Below are 22,154 nucleotides of genomic sequence, written 5' to 3'. Positions count from 1 at the left end.
CATCTTGAGTCAAACTAAGTAGTTTTTAATACTGAATTTAAAAAATCTTACATTTAGAAATTTAGAGATAAAGCAAAGATTAATGAGATATCCCTAAAATGTTGCCAATAGTAAATAGGAAGTAAAAAAAAGCATTAAAATGCTTTGCTTTTAATAATATAACTATCAAGCACACTATTAAAACATAAACTTTTTAACAGACTTTTCCACCAGTAATAAATTTTTCTCTAGTGATTTGTTACAGACTATAATTAGCTATTTTTACAAGCAATATATCTAATTAAAATTATTTTTTATTGTATCATATAATAAGGAAAGACAACCCATAACCTCACTCAATCAGTGTAACAATTTGTTATTTCAAGCGTGAAATCCAAACTGTGATTCAAGAATAATTATAGATCAGATGTTATGTCATCCATCTACTTTTTAGGAAAACAGTTCTTTGGAAAATCATTTCATTTGTTCCTGTTGTATGCTTCTCTGGCTCGATAATTGAGTGGTTTTTTAATCCTCAGAAAAGACATTTTTCTGTAACTCAAATCCTCAGCTTGGTTTTAAGTGGGAGAGGGCAGTAAGCTCCATGAAGCCAGGGGTTGTACCCTAGCACATACAGAGATGTTCAACTAGTATCTGAATGAATGAACACTGAAATGATTATCAAATTTAATTATACAATATTTTTGAACTTATTAGTATTTCTAAAGTTCTATTTGCTTTTGCTTCAGATCGAGTGACTTCCTGCAGCCCTCTGCTTAATGACTATGTTATGTGATATCAAGAACAATGAATTCTTTTAACAGGGATGTGTATCTTATGGTCAGAATTCCAAATTGGCAAACATATACGCAAAAGATGGTTAATATCAGTTCTCTCATGTCCTTACCATTTGGCATGTTCTACTGGTGTGTGACTATAAATGCACCTCCAGTTTTATTTACATATTTTGGATATTACTGGGGAAAAAACCAAGCCTAAGACTTTCATGTGGTATATTAGAATGCCAGACTTGAAGCCAGATGACACGGATGAGGCCAGGTTCTACTGTTCACCAGTGCTATGTATGAAATTGAGCAAAATGTATAACCCCTCTGGTTATACTTTACTGAATATTCAAAAGACTGTTGTGAGATAAGAAACTATAAGTACTCTACATACATATGGCTTTTTTTTTTTTGCTATTCTAACTTCAAGAGAAAATAGTTGAATTTTTGACTTTCCTAGGCCAGTGTCTATGAGAGTGAGACTGTTTTGACAAGAAGTTAATGGGAACAGAAACTTGGCACGTATTCTCCTTGTTACCAAATCTAGTCATATCAGGATAATACTTGATCAAATGCTTGCCTCAAAGCAGTTGGTTTGTGTCACACTTGAGAAATTTCTAGTAAAAGTGTTTAGAGACAAATCAAATCAATTTCAGGGACCAACTTAGCATATGTGTGTATGTGTGGTCTGACTCAGGACACACATTGATGCACCCATTTCTATCCTCGTAGGATTGGACTCTATCTTTGACCTCAAACAATATTGTGGCAATTTGTGCTGGTTGTTAAGAGACTCAGAAGAATCAAATTAGCCATACGTGGAACTGAGTTATTTTGTGGTCGTTCAAATAATCCTCACTTGTAACAAGGAGTGAGCACTCTCAGCAGCAGAAACCTCCAGTGGCCCTCAGGGAACCAATCTCTGTTCCTGTCATGCATGCAGTGTATCTCAAACTGGGGATCTATTTTTCCAGGGGGTACAAAAGACATATTTAAAGTTATAAGAGTATCCATTTTACCAGTTGGTAAATAATATAAAACATTATTTTTAAAATATTTAAACATATGGAGTATATAAAATTATGAAGTAAAATGCAGCATTTACGTGACCTTTTAATGTAAAACATAAGACTTAGAAAAAACTCTGTGCTTGGGACATTCCCAGACCATTCCAGGCACACGTTTATTTTCTGCGTTAGGTGCAGTTCGTGGAAAAGTCTTGGGAAGTGCTACACAAGTGCATCCTGGGAGCCTTCAGTCCCCACACTGCCTCCTTGTAAAACACCAAAGTCCAAGATGTCTTTTAGAGGAGCATTTTCTTTTTTTTCTAGATGAAGACTAAGAAAAATGGTCAGAGGAACTAAGAAAAATGGAAGGATAAGTTTTCCATGGGTTATACTAGAAAACTCTTTAAAATAAAAAATTACCTTAGAATGAAGGGAAAAAATATTTGGGGGAGGATGCTTCTAGACAGGAGTGTCTAGGATTCTTTGCTAGGCAAGTTTTCCAATATTAAACATTCTGGAGCAGTTTTCTCAGAGAAATCCTGACAGACACAGGAAAGGTGGCATTAGTCAACTCTCAGCGCATTAAGACAAGTTCACTTATACAGAAAGATGAATAAAAGGAGTTGAGATTCATCAATAAGAGACGTTTGAAAATAATTGCTTTATGAAGCTATGTAAAGAAAATGATTTTCATAAATTATTTGCTAATCATCTAACAGCAGATATACCTGTTTGACTTTAAAAAACTATAGATAGAAAATTCACTCTATTTACAAAACTGATCAATATTTAGCTTTAGACACTGAAATAAGTATGAGTAATGTAAATATCAACAATTATTGACCATATACTCTTAACAGTTATGTTTTGAAACAAACATGAAAACTACTAAGAAATTCTAAGCACAGTAAAAAAAAGAAATGTTTAAAATTATTTTTAGCAATAGGTCTGCTTAGGTTTCAACTAAGATCAAAACTTGTTTTCTTATCTGAGATATAATGACCAGATTCTGGTAATAAAGAAATGTTTTTCTTTAAAGCCTTAAATAAGAGTCTAAATATTTGGGCTATTTTTTTCCCTTAAAAATAAAATAAAATTTAGAATTTTTTTCTTTCAACAATAAATTGTGCTTTAAATCTGGCCCAGCATCTATTTCCCTGAATTTTATACACACACACGCACACGTACAAAGTGCATTAGGCTGAGGCAAAATCTGGACCTTCCTGGGAGACCAAGGAATCATTAATTTGAGGTCTTATGGGAGCTTGGAAATAATTTTGTTTTGATTTTTACTGGGGCAAAACTGAGACCAAGAGAGGTTGTACAGGCTTGCCTAGAATCAAACATCTGGTAGTTGCAAATCTGGACCAGAGCCTTGATTCTTATGAAGCAAAGTGAATTAAGATGACCTGGGTTCTAGCACAGACTTCATCAACAAGGCAATCTCTGGTCAGTGGCTTCACTTCTCTGGATTTCACTGTTCCCAGTAAAAAACACTGAAAGTCACTTTGAACACAGACAGTCCCAATCACCCCCTGGAAGGGAGTGTTTCTAGTTGCTGTAATTACAGGAGGGTGTGACTGCCATCTGTGCTCGGTGTTCTGTCATTCATATCCTGCAAAAAGAACAACTTCTTCCCACACATTGCAGTGCCCCCCCCACCTTACATCCCATGTTGAGAAATATTGGGTGACCTATTACCACTCTTGGGCTCTTTTCATGGTAACTCATTTCCCAGCTAACTCTATGAGTGGCGGTGGAAATCTGACTTAAATGACTCTGCTTCTAGTTTGTCAAGTCACTTTTTGGAATTTCCATTTTGGCATATCTGCATTCTATTTTAAGAACTTTAGTTAGAAAAGGTTATGTTATATTGGATTCAAATGAAAAATACGTCATCATTAGGTGGCCAAAATACATTTTTTAAAATAACTAATTTCCAAATGTAGACTGCCATGAAAAACATTTAATTGTATGATATAACCTTTTAAATAATTTCAGGTTTTTAAAAAAATACATTTTTGTAATAGGCTGTGGCATGATATATAACTGACTGGCAAAATTTCAAGCTTAAATTTTAGATATTTTGATATCTGGTCATTAAATCTTGCCCATGTCTATGATTTACAAATGAAACCACAAATGCCACAACTAAGCAGAAGGAAAAAAGTAAAATGTACTCTATGAACTATACCACAAGTAAATAAAAATACTGTATTCCTTTAAACAAATGTGCTTCTAAGAGCTCATAACTCAAAGCAAGATATGCAAGATGGTTTAAGGAGAGGTTGCAATTTTGCAACAGGAAGTCTGTACAGCTCCTCCAGGCAGTAGCTGTGAAGGAAATACCTGTGTTTCAGAAACTTGTTTCCATGTGTTCGTGACCTTTCGCATCCAGGCCTCAATATTTATAAAGTTATGCATTTTGCAAGCTCACAGTACCTTATTCCTCATAATTATGAATGCATGCAATGACATTTCATCCTTTCATGTGAAAATTCTAAACTTTATCGTAACATAAAAGTTAACACTTGAAAATTGGCCTACACTTTGAAATGAAAGGATCAAAAATGTCAGACATTGCAGAATACTGGTTCCTAATAGAGCTCTTTTTATTTGTTCACTGTTCTTCAGTCATTTTGTTGGTTTGTTACAAAATGCAGTCTTGATTCTTTATTTAAACAGTACTTAAGCTAAACTGTTCATGCCATGCAAAAATAACACTTTATGTACTTTTTTGGGGAGGGCTTCCCATTTTTTTAGTTCACTGGTGTTATTAACTGCATTTTTAAGAAACAAGTTTTTTTTTTTGATTTATTGCTTTTGTAACTAGTCACATGCTGGTTTCACGTGTGGGGCAATAACCTGTGTCTCCTGGATTGGAATGAATTTCTGGGGCAAACAAGTGGTTTTCCATCTTGCACCCTTCTTGACTACTGTCCTTTTTGACATCACTCACAGCATGGTAAATGTCTTGCCTACAGTTGTGACCTGTGTCCTGTGGGGAGGAAGAGCCCATGCTGCCCTCTTCTCTTAAAGGGTCTCTCCCATCACTAGGCTTATCTGCAAAGCAATTTGGGCTGGAGTCCACCTGCTTCTCCTCCCTTGCCCCTGGGAGCTCTAAGAAGTCTTCATCGTCACCAGTATCTATTTCAGTGAAGCTCCTCCTCTCTCTTGAAGAGAAAGGGAACAGTTTCTGCTTGGGAAACCTGGGGGACAGCCCTTTGGAAGGTCCCTGACAAGGTGCTGAGACCTCAGCACCCAGCAAGGGTCTGTCTCCCTGGGAGGGGGTTTCTTCTAAGAGGATGGTACTGATGTGCTGTGAGGTGGTGAGCGGAAACTCAGCTGTCGTGACTGGCAGTGGCCTGGCTGTGCTGGGTGGGGTCTGTGGTGCACTGCCTCTATTTTCCTTAAAGTTCACTTTGAGGGATCTGGACTTTAGTGGGTTGCTGCCTTTTAGAGAGCTCTTAGGACTGTCGGTGGCATTGTCAGACTGCAAAGGACTGTGTGGCCCACACTGGGAGCCACTGGCATCGAGGTTCACAGTTATGTCGACTGGGGCATACTCCAGTGTGCCATCCCTGGCAGCAGGCCCTTTCTCTTTGGATAGAGTTAGAAACAGGGGGCCCCTAGCTCTTTGGTGCTCTTCTGTCCCTGGGAAGTCGGTTGGGAACTTCATCTGCAAGTGAGAGGCGGAAGGCGGTGGTAGGGGTGATTTCTCCGTCTCCGTGAAGTCGGTGGCACAGCTGGTAAAGCTGTCAATGCTGGAAGTGCTCTTCATGTCCACGATGACCTCAGTCTGTGCCACGGCCAGCTGCTCCTGTGGACACACCACTTCTTCCATTTCAATCTCTTCTTCATAAGCAGATGGCCTCTCAGGCTTTTCTTGGCAGTCTGGGTTTGGATGAGAATGAGGCTGTGTCTTGGTGATTTCATTGTATAGCATCTCCAGTTTCTGGGCACTCAGATGCTGTGGGCTGGAGGAAGACATGTTATTCAGCTGCTCGTGGGAGTCTTTTTGGCTAACCTCCTGGTACTTATTCTCGAAAGACTTGTTGGAGCTTGTTTCCGACAGAGCCTTCCTGGCCCACTTCCACCGGCTTGGAGACAGGTGATTATCGTCGGCGGAGTCCTTCGTATTGGTGGACTCTCCAGCCTTCTCGACAGCCACATCTATCAGTTCCATACTTCGAGCGAAGGCATCTTTTAAGTTCATAGAAACAATGCTTCCATTCCTTTTGGCCCGCTCAAGAGCCTCCCTCCTTTTAATTGCTTTCTCTTGGCGTTTCTGCTCCTTGTAAAACTCAGAAAAATTGTTCACAATAATTGGGATAGGAAGGGCAATAACCAGAACCCCAGCAATACAGCACAGGCCTCCCACAATTTTCCCTAGTAACGTTTTAGGGTAAATGTCACCATAACCAACAGTGGTCATGGTGATGGTGGCCCACCAAAATGATGCAGGGATACTGGTGAACTTGGTAGCATCTTCATCCTTCTCAGCAAAAAATACCAGGCTGGAAAATATCATTATCCCCATGGCCAGAAACAATATCAACAAGCCCAGTTCGTTGTAACTCCGCCTAAGGGTGAAACCCAGAGACTGCAGGCCTGTTGAATGCCGGGCGAGTTTCAGGATCCTGAGGATGCGCATGATTCGGAAGATCTGGACCACACGCCTCACATTTTGGAACTGCAGCACACTCTTGTTGGACTCCGTGAGAAAAATGGTGACATAGTATGGCAAGATGGCCAGCAAATCAATGACATTCAGTGGACCTTTAAAGAACTTCCATTTGTTTGGTGAGGACAAGAATCGCAACAGGTACTCCATGGTAAACCATGCAATACACACAGCCTCCACGTGTGCTAATTGGCGATTATCATTAGGTTGTCCAAATTCGTCTGTTTCCTGCAGCTCTGGCAGAGTGTTGAGAGACAAAGCAATTGTGGAAAGCACGATGAACAGGATAGACACAATGGCCAGGATCTGGAAAAGAGAAAAGTCCAAGTCAGTAAATCCTCTTAGTTGCTTAGGCAGCTAGGAGACAGATGGGTTGGGGATTCTTCAACTTAATATGGAATGCTCCAAGTTCTTCCAAGATTATAAGAAGGTAATTTTACCACTTAAAATTCCCTAACTAATACAAATACTTCACTTAGAAGCCTAATGTAAATTTAAATTCCATTCCCCCCTCCACGCTCATTGTTCTTAGGAACGTGTATATGGGCATCCACGATTTGGATGAGGGCCCACATATGGCTGGAATAGTTTTTGGGGGAGTAAGGATCTCTCCTCTCTTAGTTATCTGTAATTCCTCTCTTAACCACATGGTTTGTGTTTTCTTAAGGGAATTGTTTTACATGCCACATAAGCTAGACAGAATTGATGATCTCTAGGAATTTCAGTCTACAATTAAAAACATAAACTCAGACCGACACTTGGAGAGAGAACATGGCACTCAGTACAACACTGCTTTTTCTAAGAACAGATACTGTTCACGTGGCAAACACTGACATCAGAACCAAGTCGGTATAGCCTTTGTCCTCAGATGTGTGGACTTCTGGCCATCATCATGTGGAAAAGGAAGATTATATGCTAACTTCATTCAGTGCAGGAAGGTTTCACAAAGAAGAGCTTGAAGAACATCCCCAATGATTTCAGTGAAGGGCTGACATTCCAGGTGGCATGATGTCAGACAGGAAAAGAAAGAGGAAGCTCAGAATGAAGTAAGGAGAGGACTAGTGATTGGGTTTTAGAGTCAGTCTGAGCTCTGACCCTGACTTTACCACTTATTGGGTGACCTTAGGCAAGTTATTTAACCTCTCTGTCTCAAAGTACAGATCTGTTGAATAAAGGCAACAATCATACTACTTCATAGTGCTTATAAAAATTACATGGTACACAGACATCACTAAATAAATGAAATGACCCAGGACTGCAGTCTGGAAGGATAAAGACCAAGAACAGGTATGTGGAATATCTGTAAAGCCATACAAGATATAGACAGCCCAAGTGGGGATTTTCTCACCAAAACCTCGTGTTCTAGATTTATGGGGCAAGCAGAAGGATGAAGAGTTGAGGGTAACACAAAGGAAATGCTTCTTTGCTTAGTTAAAGTGTGCATTTAGTATACTCAATTCTTGGTGAAGTAGGAAACCTCTTACCTAGTTTAGGTCTGGCTTGGTTTCTTCTGACCTTTGCCAGTGACCTTGGGAGGTGTCACTGGTTTCAGTTATCATATTTAGCTCTGAGAAAAATATTCTGATAGTGACTGTTTCATTTAGAGATTAAGCATCTAGTAAATATTTCAAAGGGCGATGATTAGACACTTTGACAGCACGCAGCTCAGTACACATTCGATTGTTTAAAAATTAGTTTACATCAGGACTTCTGACTTCTTCCCTGCATTTCCTTCTTTTTATCTCTCTAAATTTCTCCACTTCTGAGTTATTCTCCTTTCATTTCATTTCCGCATTTCTCCTCTTATGCCTCCTTTATGTATTTTTTTTGGGGGGTGGGGGAGGTCTTCCTCTGTCATCCCCGCTGGAGGGTGGTGGTACAGTCTCAGCTCACTGGCTCACTAACCTCTGCCTCCCGGGCTCAAACAGTTCTCCCTCAGGCCTTGATCTCAGCCAGCTAAGTAGCTGGGACTACAGGTAGGCACCACCATGCCTGGCTAATTTTTTGTATTTTCATTAGAGATGGGGTTTTGCCCTGCTGCCCAGGCTGGTCTTATACTCCTGAGCTCAAGTGATCCACCTGCCTCGGCCTCTCAAAGTACTGGGAGCCACTGCTCCTGGCCCCTTTACATCTTTCATTGTTTTCTTTATCCTCTTCTAGCTTCCATCTTTCCTCCTTCAATTGCTATCAAGTGAACCCGGAGTATAATGCATTTCAGAATGTGTTGTAGAGGGTAAATAAAAAGTTATGAAAGTGCAGTTTTTAATATTAGTGTTTTCTACTTTTTCTTAGAACTAGGTTAAATACTTTTTACTTGAGAGTACTTCAGAATTTCCTTTAAAAATGTGGATCAGTGAATCACAAGAGAAAAGCAAAAGTTCTCTTTAACTCCTGTAAGAGGCTGTGAAGGCTAAAGTTAGAAACTCTCTTGAAAAGGTTTGGATAAATCCCTGGCTAATAGATTCAGATGGTTGTAAAGGCAAGTTGGGAATGCTCACCTCGAATCCCTACACTCAGAGGCCAATGGCAGGGTAACATGCACAATATTCTGTTAGTAAAATATTCCCAAAAAATCAATGGTCATATCCCATCCATTGCTATGTTCTTACCATAAGGAACCAAGATGTTTTCTGGGAGGTCATGCTGTTGCTAATACATCTTTGGGCGTTTTAAGTATTGGGATTACTGCCATTCTTCTTGTACTGACAATCCATACTCTAGATTTTCCATATCTAATCCGTTCATTTGTTCATTTTGAATGCATTTTACTGATGTTTATCACTTCAAAAAGAGAGGAGAGAAGTAGATATGCAAATGAGTCCATTCTATTGTAGTCCAATCTTCTGGCAAAGAATAAAGTGGAAAGTCCAAGGTGGGCCTTCAGTCCTTGATTCCGCAATCAGAGCTAGACTGTAGGTCACTTTACTTCTGCAGCCAATTTTGGGAAATGATGATAAAACATGGTAGAGTTGTGCTGTAGTCTGTTGTCTAGTTGACCACAGCTTAACAAATATGTCCACTTTAACACTTGGAAATTTAGCATATGCACAACAGGACTTAGGGCACATTCTTGAAGACAAATAACTACTAAAGGAAAAACGAATCAATCGAGGCCTTAGCCATTCCACATTCATTTTAAAGAGAACCATGGTGACTGAAGTCCCATGTTGAAATTCAATTTGTCAAAACCCATTTGCTTTCAATTTAGAGGAAGGACTTATTCTAAACATCTTGTGAAGCTTGGAGTTCTCCCAGAAAGGCAGCACTTTAGACAAATTATTCAATAAATACCAAGGTGATACGTGGTGCAATAAGCGAAATACATTTTTTGTCTTATTGTAGAGTATTTAAAAAACACGATAAATATAATAAATGTGAAATTTTGCGGTAAGCTTGAGGATGCACTTCAAAACATGACTACTTAATGTAGCAAGCTCTTATGGCACTAATGCTGGCCTCCACAACAGCTATTTCAGTGCTGACAGAGTGGTTAACTTAAATATTAAAACCTGAAAGAGCCAGTGCCCTTATGCAAAGGCTGGAATGGAACAAAAGTCCAAGAGTTTTGCCAGGCCTTTCTTGGGCCCTGAAGCATGAAAAAATAATGAAGGAATTCTTAACAGGGTCTGTTTAGCATTAAGCAAGTTTTATTGGGGGCTAAGGAAACTCCCTAGGCCTCCACAAATAAGTTTTTCAGGGGTCTGACGGAGCTCTCCAAACTTCCATGATTTAGCAGGAGACAAGATAAAAGTAATCACCCCAGCACCTGGACCCATTTAGATTAAGTAAATTTACTGAGGCTCCAGAGGAAGCTCTTCAGGACTCAGATCTTAGTTATAGATTAAAAGAATTTAACCACTTATGTCTGTAGAAGAATGCACACTTACATGTAGACATATAGTTTAGAAGGTATATAAGTTCTGGAAAACTTTGTAATTTTGAGTTGGTCTGGGAATAATTTCCAGGCCTTCTCCCTGTACCCAATTACAGAAATAAACTCCCTCCTTTACCAGTTAATCTGCATTTTATTATTGGGCCATGAGAATAAGCAGCCTGACCCTTGGTTTGGTCTGGGAACACTTGAGTATTGCTTCACTTACCATAACCATGCAAAAGTTAGAACCTCACTGCCCCAGGTGTTTTTTGTTCCTTTGTTTGTTTTGAGACAGGGTGTGGCTCTGTCACACAGACTGGAGTGCAGTGGCACAATCTTGGCTCATTGCAACCTACACCTCTCAGGCTTAAGTGATTCTTGTGCCTCAGCCTCCCAAATAGCTGGGACTACAGGTGTAAGCCACCATGCTCAGCTAATTTTTGTGTTTTTAGTAGAGACAGGGTTACACTATGTTGGCCAGGCTGGTCTCCAATGCCTGGCCTCAAATTGATCCACCCACTTTGGCTTCTCAAAGTGGTGGGATTACAGTCATGAGTCACCATTCCCCACCTGCCTGAGGTTTTTAATCCCTTTCACCTCCAACAACTGACCTCTAGAGCTGGCGGGACTGAACTATTTCAGCTCTAACAGAATTATGTGTGTATATGGCCAGGGAAGTGGAGATTCCAAGCAATTAACTGCGTGATGTTGGTTGATTTCCTTTTGGAAATTTGGGTTAGGTCATCTGCAAGGTTGATTTAACCTCTAACACAGAGGTGATTCTCTGTCTAAACTAAAACATTTTACTAATTCCAGTCAGTCTGTCAACCAAACCCAGGACAAGTCATAATTGATGCTGTCATTTTAGTTGAATATCCAAAGTAAAATTCTGTTATATAATGAGTAAAATCTTCAAAAGGGAAGACTGAAAAATATCGTGCTGTGTATGTTATAAGCATTTAGTTACTGAAAATAGACATTCTTTCTGGATACAACATTTTTTCCCTCTTGAATCATTTGGGTGATTACGTTATTTTATCACTTAGACACAGACATTCTCAGGATCACAGGGAGTTCAGAAGAGAGCTTTGAGCACTTGCATTAGTAGGTACCAATGTTGGTTGGATTGATTTCTGTTTATGGGAGAAAGTAAAGCAGCCAGAGACCTGCCTCAATTGAACCAGCTTGTTGGTTTTAGTCCTTAGAAGATAATGGATGTTTTGTGGTGGAAAGAAGTACAGGACCAGCAATTCAAACACATGGCTATACCTCCGCTGGCTGCATGCACAAGCCAGGTCCCTCTCTGAGCTTCAGCTCTCTCATCTGCAAAAAGAGATGCCTCATACTTGCTTTGGCTGCCTCAAAGGGTTGTTAAGGATCAAAGTGGATCATGCACATGAAAGCATCCTGCCAAGTGTATAAAGTAATAAGTGTAAGAAGTGCTGGAGATGTGTTTAGAAAATGCCTTTAGCCAGCATTGGGAAAGAATAACAAAACAACTAAACTGTATATCTTCCAGTTATATACAATTCCAGGACTATTTAGTGCTTATTTTTAACACTTTGGAACACATTAGTCTAAGCAATGGTTTGCATGACAAACCTAGATAATTGAATTTTTTCTTTCCTTAGGATTGAAATACCTAGTTTGCCAATGTTTATTAAAGAGTTAAACTGGATGGATCCAAGATGGCCCATTAGGAGCAGCTCAGGATTGCAGCTCCCAGCAAAGGTGCAGAGGGTGGGTGGATGCTGCATTTCCAGACGGACTTTTATTGCCCACAGACCAGGAGATTCCCAGGCAGAGGAGCCCCATGGGTCACCAGCATGGCTGTTTTGGCTGGTGTGGCTGTTTTGGCTGGCAACCCAGCGTGGCGGTTCTCTGTACAAAATACATGGGTCTGTGCACCATTTTAGTTGGCGATTAGAGCTCCTGGGAGACAGAGTCACCCATTCGACTGATAAAAAAGGGGAATGAAACAGGGAGCCAGGCCAGGAGATTTCTGGGCAAAAAAGTGCCACGAATCTCAGCACGCCTGTTTCAGCCAATGCAGTGGGTCACTGCACGGAAAATTATACAGATCCCAACACATTTTCAACAGGTGACTGGAACACCTGGGAGACAGAGTCGCCCATTCAACTGAAAAAAAAAAAAAAAAAAAAAAAAGGGGTCTGAGGCAGAGAGCCAGGTGATCAGGCTCAGCTGGTCCCACCCCCACAAAAAAACTGCAATCTGAAATGCTCTGGATTGAGAGTTTCACAGCAAGGACAGCTGAACCTGGGATGGTCCAGTTCTGTGGGGGAGGGGTGTTGGCCATTACCGAGGCAGTCCAACACTACGGAGGTAGTCCGCCATTGCTGAGGCAGCCCAACATTATAGAGAGAGTCTGCCATTATAGAGGTGGGCCGCCATTGCCGAGGCAGTTCTAACTATACCCATATAAACAGGACTGCAGGGAAGTTCACACAGCAGCTGGGCAAAGCCCACAGCAGCTCAGCAGAGCCTCTGCAGGCAGACAGTGACTAGGCTGCCTCCTTGCTGGGCAGGGCAGCGCTGTAAAAAGGCAACAACACAACAGAAACTCATAAATAAAGCCCTAACTCCCTGGGACAGACCACCTGGGGTGGGAAAAAAAAAGAGGGTTTATGAGTTCTGCTGCAGCAGACTTAAACATACCTCCCCAACAGCTCTGAATGAACAATGGAGTTCACAGCTCAGCACTTAAGCTCCTATGAAGGAGAGACTGTCTCCTCAAGCAGCTCCCTGACTCCCATATATCCAGAGAGTCACCTCATAAAGGAGAGCTCAGACTGACATCTGGCAGGTATCCTTCTTTGACAAAGATAGCAGAAGAAGAAACTGGCAGCAACCCTTACTGTTCTTCAGCCGCTGTAAGTGATCCCCAGGCAAGCAGGGTTTGGAGTGGACTTCAGCAGTCCTACAGCAGAAGGGCCAGACTATTAGAAGGAAAACTAAGAAACAGAAAGAAATAACTTCATCATTAACAAACTGGACATCCACCCAGAGACCCAACTTGAAAGTCAACAACTACAAAGACGACAGGTGGATAAATCCATAAAGATGGGAAGAAACTAGCACAAAAAGGATGAAAACACCCAAAACCAGAATGTCTCTCCTCCTACAAGGGATCACAACTCCACACCAGCAAGGGAATAAGGCTGGATGAAGAATGAGTGTGATGAATGAACAGAAACAGGCTTCAGAAGGTGGGTAATAAGAAACTTCTCTGAGCTAAAAGAATATGTTCTAACCCAATGCAAAGAAACTAAGAACTTTGAAAAAAGATTTGATGAAATGATAATGAGAATAAACAGGTTAGAGAGGAATATAAGTGAATGATGGAGCTGAAAAACACAACATGAGAACTTTGCAAAGCATACACAAATTTCGACAGCTGAACTGACCAAACAGAAGACAGGATGTCAGAGTTTGAAGATCAACTCAATGAAATAAAATGAGAAGGCAAGATTAGAGAAAAAGGGGTAAAAAGGAATGAATAAAGTCTCCAAGAAATATGGGACTATGTGAAAAGACCTAATCTACGTTTGATAGGTGTACCTGAATGTGACGAAGAGAATGAATCCAAGCTGGGAAATACTCTTCAGGATATTTTCCAGGAAAACTTCCCCACCCTAGCAAGGCAGGCCAATATTCAAGTCCAGGAAATATAGAGAACACCACAAAGATATTCCTGAAGAAGAGCAACCCCAAGGCACATAATCATCAGATTCACCAGGGTTGAAATGAAGGAGAAAAGGCTAAGGGCAGCCAGAGAGAAAGGTTGGGTTACCCACAAAGGGGAGCCCATCAGACTCACAGCAGATCTCTCAGCAGAAACCCTACAAGCCAGAAGAGAGTGGGGCCATCCTTAAAGAAAAGGACTTTCAACATCCTTAAAGAAAAGAACTTTCAAACCAGAATTTCATATCCAGCCAAACTAAGCTTTATAAGTGAAGGAAAAATAAAATCCTTTATGAACAAGCAAGTACTCAGAGATTTCATCACCACCCGGCCTGTTTTACAAGAGCTCCTGAAAGAAGCACTAAACATAGAAAGGAGCAACCAGTACCAGCCACTCCAAAAACATACCAAATGGTAAAGAGCATCGACACAATGAAGAAACTGCATCAACTAACAATCAAGACAGCCAGCTAGCATCAAAATGGCAGTATCAAATTCACACACAACAATATTAACCCTAAATGTAAATGGGCTAAATGCCCCAATCAAAAGACAAAGACTGGCAAATTGGATAAAAAGCCAAAACCCATCAGTGTGCTGTATCTAGGAAACCCATCTGACATGCAAGGATACACAAAGGCTCAAAATAAAGGGATGCAGGAAGATTTACCAACCAAATGGAGAGAAAAAAAAAAAAAGCAGGAGTTACAATTCTCATCTCTGATAAAATAGACTTTAAACCAATAAAGATCAAAAGAGACAAAGAAGGACATTACATAATGGTAAAAGGATCAATGCAACAAGAAGAGCTAACGATCCTAAATATAGATGCACCCAATACAGGAGCACCCAGATACATAAGGCAAGTTCTTAATGACATATAAAGAGACTTAGATTCCCACACAATAATAGTGGGAGACTTTAACACCTCATTGTCAATATTAGACAGATCAATGAGACAGAAAATTAACAAGGATATCCAGGACTTGAACTCAGACCTGGACCAAGCAAACCTAAGAGACATTTACAGAACTCTCCACACCAAATCCACAGAGTATACATTCTTCTCAGCACCACATCACACTTACTCTAAAATTGATGTCATAATTGGAAATAAATCACTCCTCAGCAAAGGCAAAAGAATGGAAATCATAACAAACAGTCTCTGAGACCACAGTGCAATCAAGTTAGAACTCAGAATTCAGAAGCTAACTCAGAACCACACAGCTTCATGGAAACTGAACAATTGGCTCTTGAATGTTGACTAGATAAACAATGAAATGAAGGCAGAAATAAAGATGTTCTTCAAAACCAATGAGAATGAAGATACAACGTATCAGAATCGCTTCGACACATTTAAAGCAATGTCTAGAGGAAAATATATAGCAATAAATGCCCACATGAGAAATAAGGAAAGATCTAAAATTAATGCCCTATCATCAAAATTCGAAGAGCTAGAGGAGCAAGATCAAAAAACTCAAAACCTAGCAGAAGACAAGAAATAACTAAGATCAGAGCAGAACTGAAGGAGACAGAGACACAAAAAAACCCCTTCAAAAAAAATCAATAAATCCAGGAGCTGGTTTTTTGAAAAGATCAAGAAAACAGACAGACCACTAGCCAGATTAATAAAAAAGAAAAGAGAAAATAGTCAAATAGATGCAATAAAAAATGATAAAGGGTATATCACCACAGATTCCACAGAGATAGAAACCATCATCAGAGATTATTACAAACAACTCTATGCACATAAACTAGTAAACCTGGAAGAAATGGATAAATTCCCGGACACTTGCATCCTCCCAAGCCTAAACCAGGATGAAGTCAAAACCCTGAATACACTAATAACCAGGGCTCAAGTTAAGTCAGCAATTAAGAGCCTACCACCCAAAAAAAGCCCAGGTCCAGATGGTTCACAGCCGAATTCTACCAGACATATAAAGAGGAGCTGGTATTGTCCTTCTGAAACTATTCCAAACAATCCAAAAAGAGGGAATCCTTCCCAAATCATTTTTTGAGACTAGCATCATCCTGATACCAAAACCTGGCAGAGACTCAGCAAGAAAAGAAAACTTCAGGCCAATATCTAGGATGAATAGATGCAAAAATCTTCAATAAAACACTGGGAAACCAATTGCAACAGCACATCAAAAAGCTTATCCACCATGATCAAGTAGGCTTCATCCCAGGGATGCAAGGCTGCTTCAACATATGTATGTCTATAAATATAATTCACCACATAAACAAAACCAAAGACAAAAACCACATGATTTTCTCAATTGATACAGGGAAGGCCTTTGACAAAATTCAACAGCCCTTTATGCTAAAAACCCTCAATAAACTAGGTATAGATGGAATGTATCTCAAAATAATAAAAGCCATTTATAACAAACCAACAGCCAATATCATACTGAATGGGCAAAAACTAGAAGCATTCCCTTTGAAATCTGGCACTAGACAAGGATGCCCTCTCTCACCACTCCTATTCAATATAGTATTCAAAGCTCTAGCCAGAGCAATCAGGCAAGAAAAAGAAATAAAGAGTATTCAAATAGGAAAGGAGGAAGTCAAATTGTCTCTATTTACAGATGACATGATTGTATATCTAGAAGACCCCATTGTCTCAGCCCAAAATCTCCTGAAACTGATAAGCAACTTCAGCAAAGTCTCAGGATATAAAATCTATGTGCAAAAATCACAAGCATTCCTATACATCAATAACAGACTTAAAGAGAGCCAAATCAAGAACAAACTGCCATTCACAATTGCTACAAAGAGAATAAAATACCTAGGAATAAAACTAACAAGGAGCGTAAAGGACCTCTTCAAGGTGATCTACAAACCACCGCTCAACAAATAAGAGAGGACACAAATAGATGGAGAAGCATTCCATGCTCATGGTTAGGAAGAATCAATATCATGAAAATGGCCATACTGCCCAAAGTAATTTGCAGATTCAATGCTATCCCCATCAAGCTACCAATGACCTTCTTTACAGAACTGGAAAACACCATCTTAAACTTCATATGGAACCAAAAGAGAGCCAGCATAGCCAAGTCAATTCTAAGCAAAAAGAACAAAGCAAAAGGCATCACACTATTGGACTTCAAACTATACTACAAGGCTACAGTAATCAAAACAGCATGGTACTGTACCAAAACAGAGATATAGACAAATGGAACAGAACAGAGGCCTCGGAGGCAACACCACACATCTACAACCATCTGATCTTTGACAAACCTGACAAAAACAAGCAATGGGGAAAGGATTCCCTGTTTAATAAATGGTGTTGGGAAAACTGGCTAGCTATGTGCAGAAAGCAGAAACTGGACCCCTTCCTGACACCTTCCTGACACCTTACAATAAAATTAACTCCAGATGGGTTAAAGACTTTAATATAAGACCTAACACCATAAAAACCCTAGAAGAAAATCTAGGCAAAACCATTCAGGACATAGGCATAGGCAAGGACTTCATGACCACAACACCAAAAGCATTGGCAACAAAAGCCAAAATAGACAAATGGGACCTAATCAAACTCCACAGCTTCTGCACAGCAAAAGAAACAGTCATTAGAGTGAATTGGCAACCAACAGAATGGGAAAAAATTTTTGCAATCTACCCATCTGACAAAGGGCTGATATCCAGAATCTGCAAAGAACTAAAACAGATTTAGAAGAAAAAAACAAACAAGCCTATTCAAAAGTGAGCAAAGGATATGAACAGACACTTTACAAAAGAAGACATACATGATGCCAACAAACATATGAAAAAATGCTCATCATCACTGGTCATTAGAGAAAAACAAATCAAAACTACATTGAGATACCATCTCACGCCAGTTAGAATGGCAATCATTAAAAAAATCTGGAGACAACAGATGCTGGAGAGGATGTGGAGAAATAGGAACACTATTTCTCACTATTTTACACTGCTGGTGAGAGTGTAAATTAGTTCAACCATTGTGGAAGACAGTGTGGCGATTCCTCAAGGACCTAGAAATAGAAATTCCATTTGACCCAGCAATCCCATTACTGGGTATATGTGCAAAGGATTACAAATTGTACTACTATAAGGACACATGCAGATGAATGTTCATTGCGGCACTGTCTACAACCCAAATGCCCATTGATGATAGACTGGATAGGGAAAATGTGGCACATATACACCATGGAATACTATGCAGCCACAACAAATGATGAGTTCGTGTCCTTTATAGCGACATCGATGAACCTGGAAACCATCATTCTCAGCAAACTGACACAAGAACAGAAAATCGAATACTGCATGTTCTCTCATAGGTGGGTGTTGAACAGTGAGAACACATGGACACAGGGAGGGGAGCATCACACACTGGGGTCTGTCGGGGGGAAACAGGGGAGGGACAGTGGAGGGTGGGGAGTTGGGGAGAGATAGCATGGGGAGAAATGCCAGATATAGGTGATGGGGAGGAAGGCAGCAAATCACACTGCCATGTGTGTACCTATGCAACTATCATGCATGTTCTTGACATATACCCCCAAACCAAAATGCAATAAAAAAAAAGAAAAAGAAAATCTGGTATATATCCATATCATGGACATATACTCAGCCATGAAAAGAATGAAATATGGAATTTGCAGCAACTGCTATTGGATGGAGCTGGAGACCATTATTCCACGTGAAGTAACTCAGGAATGGAAAACTAAATATTGTATGTTCTCACTTATGATTGAGAGCTAAGCTATGAGGATCAAAAGGCATAAGAATGAGATAATGGACTATAATGACTTAGGGGAGGGTGGGAAGAGGGTAAGGGATAAAATACTATACATTGAGTATAGTGTACTCTGCTCAGGTGATGGGTGCACCAAAATCCCAGAAATTACCACTAAAGAACTTAATGGGGAGGGGTGGTCGTAATATGGATGGAGTAAAGTGGCCTGAGTTTGAATCCTGGTTCTGACATACCTTGTTAGCTTTATGACTCTGGATACCACACTAAGCTTTTCTGGGATTCAGTATTCCCCTATAGAAAGTGTGGAACATAAACACATGTTTTGCTTACCTACATAGCACTGTTTTGAGGACAAATAAAACAAAGTGTGTTATAGTACTTTTTAAAGTATAAAGTACTAAAATGTTAATTATTATACTTACTTGAGAACTTCCCAAATCATATATCAATTCTTATTGAGGCATAAGAAGAACTCAGTTCCTAATTCTTTCTGGGACCCCCAAAGCCTGGATGATGGTCCTTTCAATATCCTACAGAGAACATATTTATGAGCATGACTTTTTTTTTTTTGAGACGGAGTTTCGCTCTTGTTACCCAGGCTGGAGTGCAATGGCGTGATCTTGGCTCACTGCAACCTCCGCCTCCTGGGTTCGGGCAATTCTCCTGCCTCAGCCTCCTGAGTAACTGGGATTACAGGCACGCACCACCATGCCCAGCTAATTTTTTGTATTTTTAGTAGAGACGGGGTTTCACCATGTTGACCAGAATGGTCTTGATCTCTTGACCTCATGATCCACCCGCCTTGGCTTCCCAAAGTGTTGGGGTTACAGTCGTGAGCCACCGCGCCCAGCCTGAGCATGACCTCTTTAGGAGAGACATAGGAACAGCAGGTTCTCAGTTGCTTGGTAAAAATGAATCAAGAATTTCCTAGGTTGGACTTTTCTTAATAGCTGCTAATCTTCTAAGATACCCCCTCTTCCACGTAGCTGAGCTGAAGTAAACTCAGGGAAGTTGAGGGAAGCATTCCTCTGGATGCTTGTAGCATTTATTCCCTGTATTCATCAAATACTCTAAATTTCAATGGATACTTTTTGCATTTACTTTAACTCAGCAGGTCTCCCTTTGCAGCCTTGCCTGCATTCAGAGAGCTGCCTCTGTACAGGGTTGCCAGGTCTAGGAAATAAAACTATATTTAAATAAAATTGTTGTATGAGATATACTTATATTAAAAAAAAACTTGCTGTTTATCTGAAATTCAAATTTAACTAGGTGTCCTATATTTGATATAGCAACCTCATCCCCTTAGCATGCTGATCCAGGGGCCACTCCCTGCTCCAGGATCACCCAATCAGATTTTCTTGCTTCTGGAAAAATGGAAGTTTGAACGGAGAAACTGGGACATTAGGAGCTTGGAATGGAGTCAAATTAATGGTAGTGCTCTAGGAGGAGGAACAGTAAACTTGCATTATGGGGAGCCTCTGTTTCTGCCTTTGAGTAGTATCTTCTAGAAAGCTCTTCTCCTTCCTACTTTTAGCTTAAGTTAGCCAGAATTTTAATCAGGTTCTGCTATACCCATCAAACCTTACCACCTTCTTTAATAAATATTTGACAATTTCATATGAAATGACAGTTTCCTCAACTAAGGTTTTAGAATTATGGTAGGTGGCTGGGTGCAGTGGCTCATACCTGTAATCCCAGCACTTTGGGAGGCCGAGGTGGGCGGAGGTCAGGAGATCGAGACCATCCTGGCCAACATGATGAAGCCGCATCTCCACTAAAATATAAAAAATCAGCCACCTTTCCTTTAGTCCCAGCTACTCAGGAGGCTGAGGCAGGAGAATAGCTTCAACCCAGGAGGCGGAGGTTGCAGTGAGCCAAGATTGTGCCACTGCACTCTAGCCTGGCGACAGAGTGAGACTCCATCTCAAAAAAAAAGAATTATGGTAGGTAATGACTACTGACTTTCTATATAATTTCTTGCAGTGCCTAACACAAAACAGGCACTTTGCAAATCCAATTTGAATCAGGAATAACACCCCTAAATCCCCACCTTCAAAAAAAGACAGAAAGAAAGAGAAAGGGAGAAGTTCACAGAACTGGAGAAAATGAAAATCCACCCTGAAGAAACCAAATGTTTCCTAATCATCCAAGAAGAGTAAGACAGACCTCTTGTCATTTTTAATTGCTTCCATGTTGCCCAGTCAGCCTAAAAGCTTTAACTAGCTATAGAATTTTTTTAACAATAAGAATTCATATTACAAGTAGCCTATTTTGAGATAACAGAATAGCTTTACAAGATCAACAGCATTATCTTTCCCTAGTTTTAAACTCTATACGTTTTAGTAATCTTTCTTTTCTCTTTCTTTTTTTTCATGATCTTGGGCAAATGGCCTTTTCTTTAAACCTTATTCTTTGGAAAGCCTGCTTTTGACTATATATATAGGCCTTGGGCTTCACATCACAAAACAAATTTTCTTAAATAAAAGTGCTGTATTCATTCCATATCCTATAATATATATATATTTTTCAGAGTATAATTTGGAGTCTTCAGTTAATCCACAGTTAATTAAGTGATAGATCTGGGGAGATTCAGGTTCATGCAATAACAGGTTAAGCCACTGAGAATTAATAATATAGGCTATCCATTAAAAATATACATATATACACATATACACACATATTTTCTATATTTGTTTATATATACATATGGTCATGTGTCACTTAACAATAAGGATATGTTCTCAGAAATGCATCATTATGATTTTGCTGTGCAAAAGTCATAGCATGCACTTACACAAACCTAGATGGCAGTGCCTACTACTCACCTAGGCTATATGGTTTAGCCTATTGTTCCTAGGCTACACACCATGTGGCATGTTACTGTGCTGAATACTGTAGACATCGTAACATATTGGCAAGTATTTGTGTATCTAAAAATATCTAAACATACAAAAGGTACAGTAAAAATACAATCTTGTTACCGCATATTCTCACTCATAGGCGGGTGATGAAAAATGAGAACACATGGACACAGGGAGGGGAGTACTAAGCACTGGAGTCTATTGGGGGGAAAAGGGGAGGGCCAGCGGGAGGGGGAGCTGGGGAGGGATAGCCTGGGGAGAAATGCCAAATGTGGGTGAAGGGGAGAAAGGAAGCAAAACACACTGCCATGTGTGTACCTATGCAACTGTCTTGCATGTTCTGCACATGTACCCCAAAACCTAAAATGCAATAAAAAAATTTAAAAAAAATACAATCTTGTCATCTTTCATGGGATCACTCATATACGTAGTCTGTTACTGAGGGAAACATTGTTATGCAGCACATGATGGCATATATGTATCACTGTCTCATGTGGCACATGATTGTGCATGTGTATGTATGTATGTAAAAAATATATAATCAC

At 40.0% G+C, this 22,154-nt stretch overlaps 1 protein-coding gene across 3 annotated transcripts in view; it reads right to left on the bottom strand.

The window, feature by feature from the left end:
- Positions 1-4,360: 4,360 nt before the first annotated feature.
- The window catches only part of KCNB2 (potassium voltage-gated channel subfamily B member 2), a 403,291-nt gene continuing 385,497 nt past the window's right edge, over positions 4,361-22,154 (bottom strand). For 2 of the 3 annotated variants that reach the window (XM_078352632.1, XM_035277164.3), the window contains one exon: positions 4,361-6,761. In XM_078352632.1, coding sequence (XP_078208758.1) covers positions 4,605-6,761 — 2,157 coding nt within the window. In that variant the 3' untranslated portion in view covers positions 4,361-4,604. Of the gene's footprint in view, positions 6,762-9,064; positions 9,895-22,154 lie in introns of those variants that run through there. The other variant, XM_035277165.3, reaches the window with a different exon arrangement.

Source organism: Callithrix jacchus, chromosome 16 (genome assembly GCF_049354715.1).
Source record: "Callithrix jacchus isolate 240 chromosome 16, calJac240_pri, whole genome shotgun sequence".
In the NCBI taxonomy this organism is placed as follows: Eukaryota; Metazoa; Chordata; class Mammalia; order Primates; family Cebidae; genus Callithrix; species Callithrix jacchus.
Note: the sequence above shows the minus strand (reverse complement) of the source record. Positions and strands in the feature narration are given on the sequence as shown.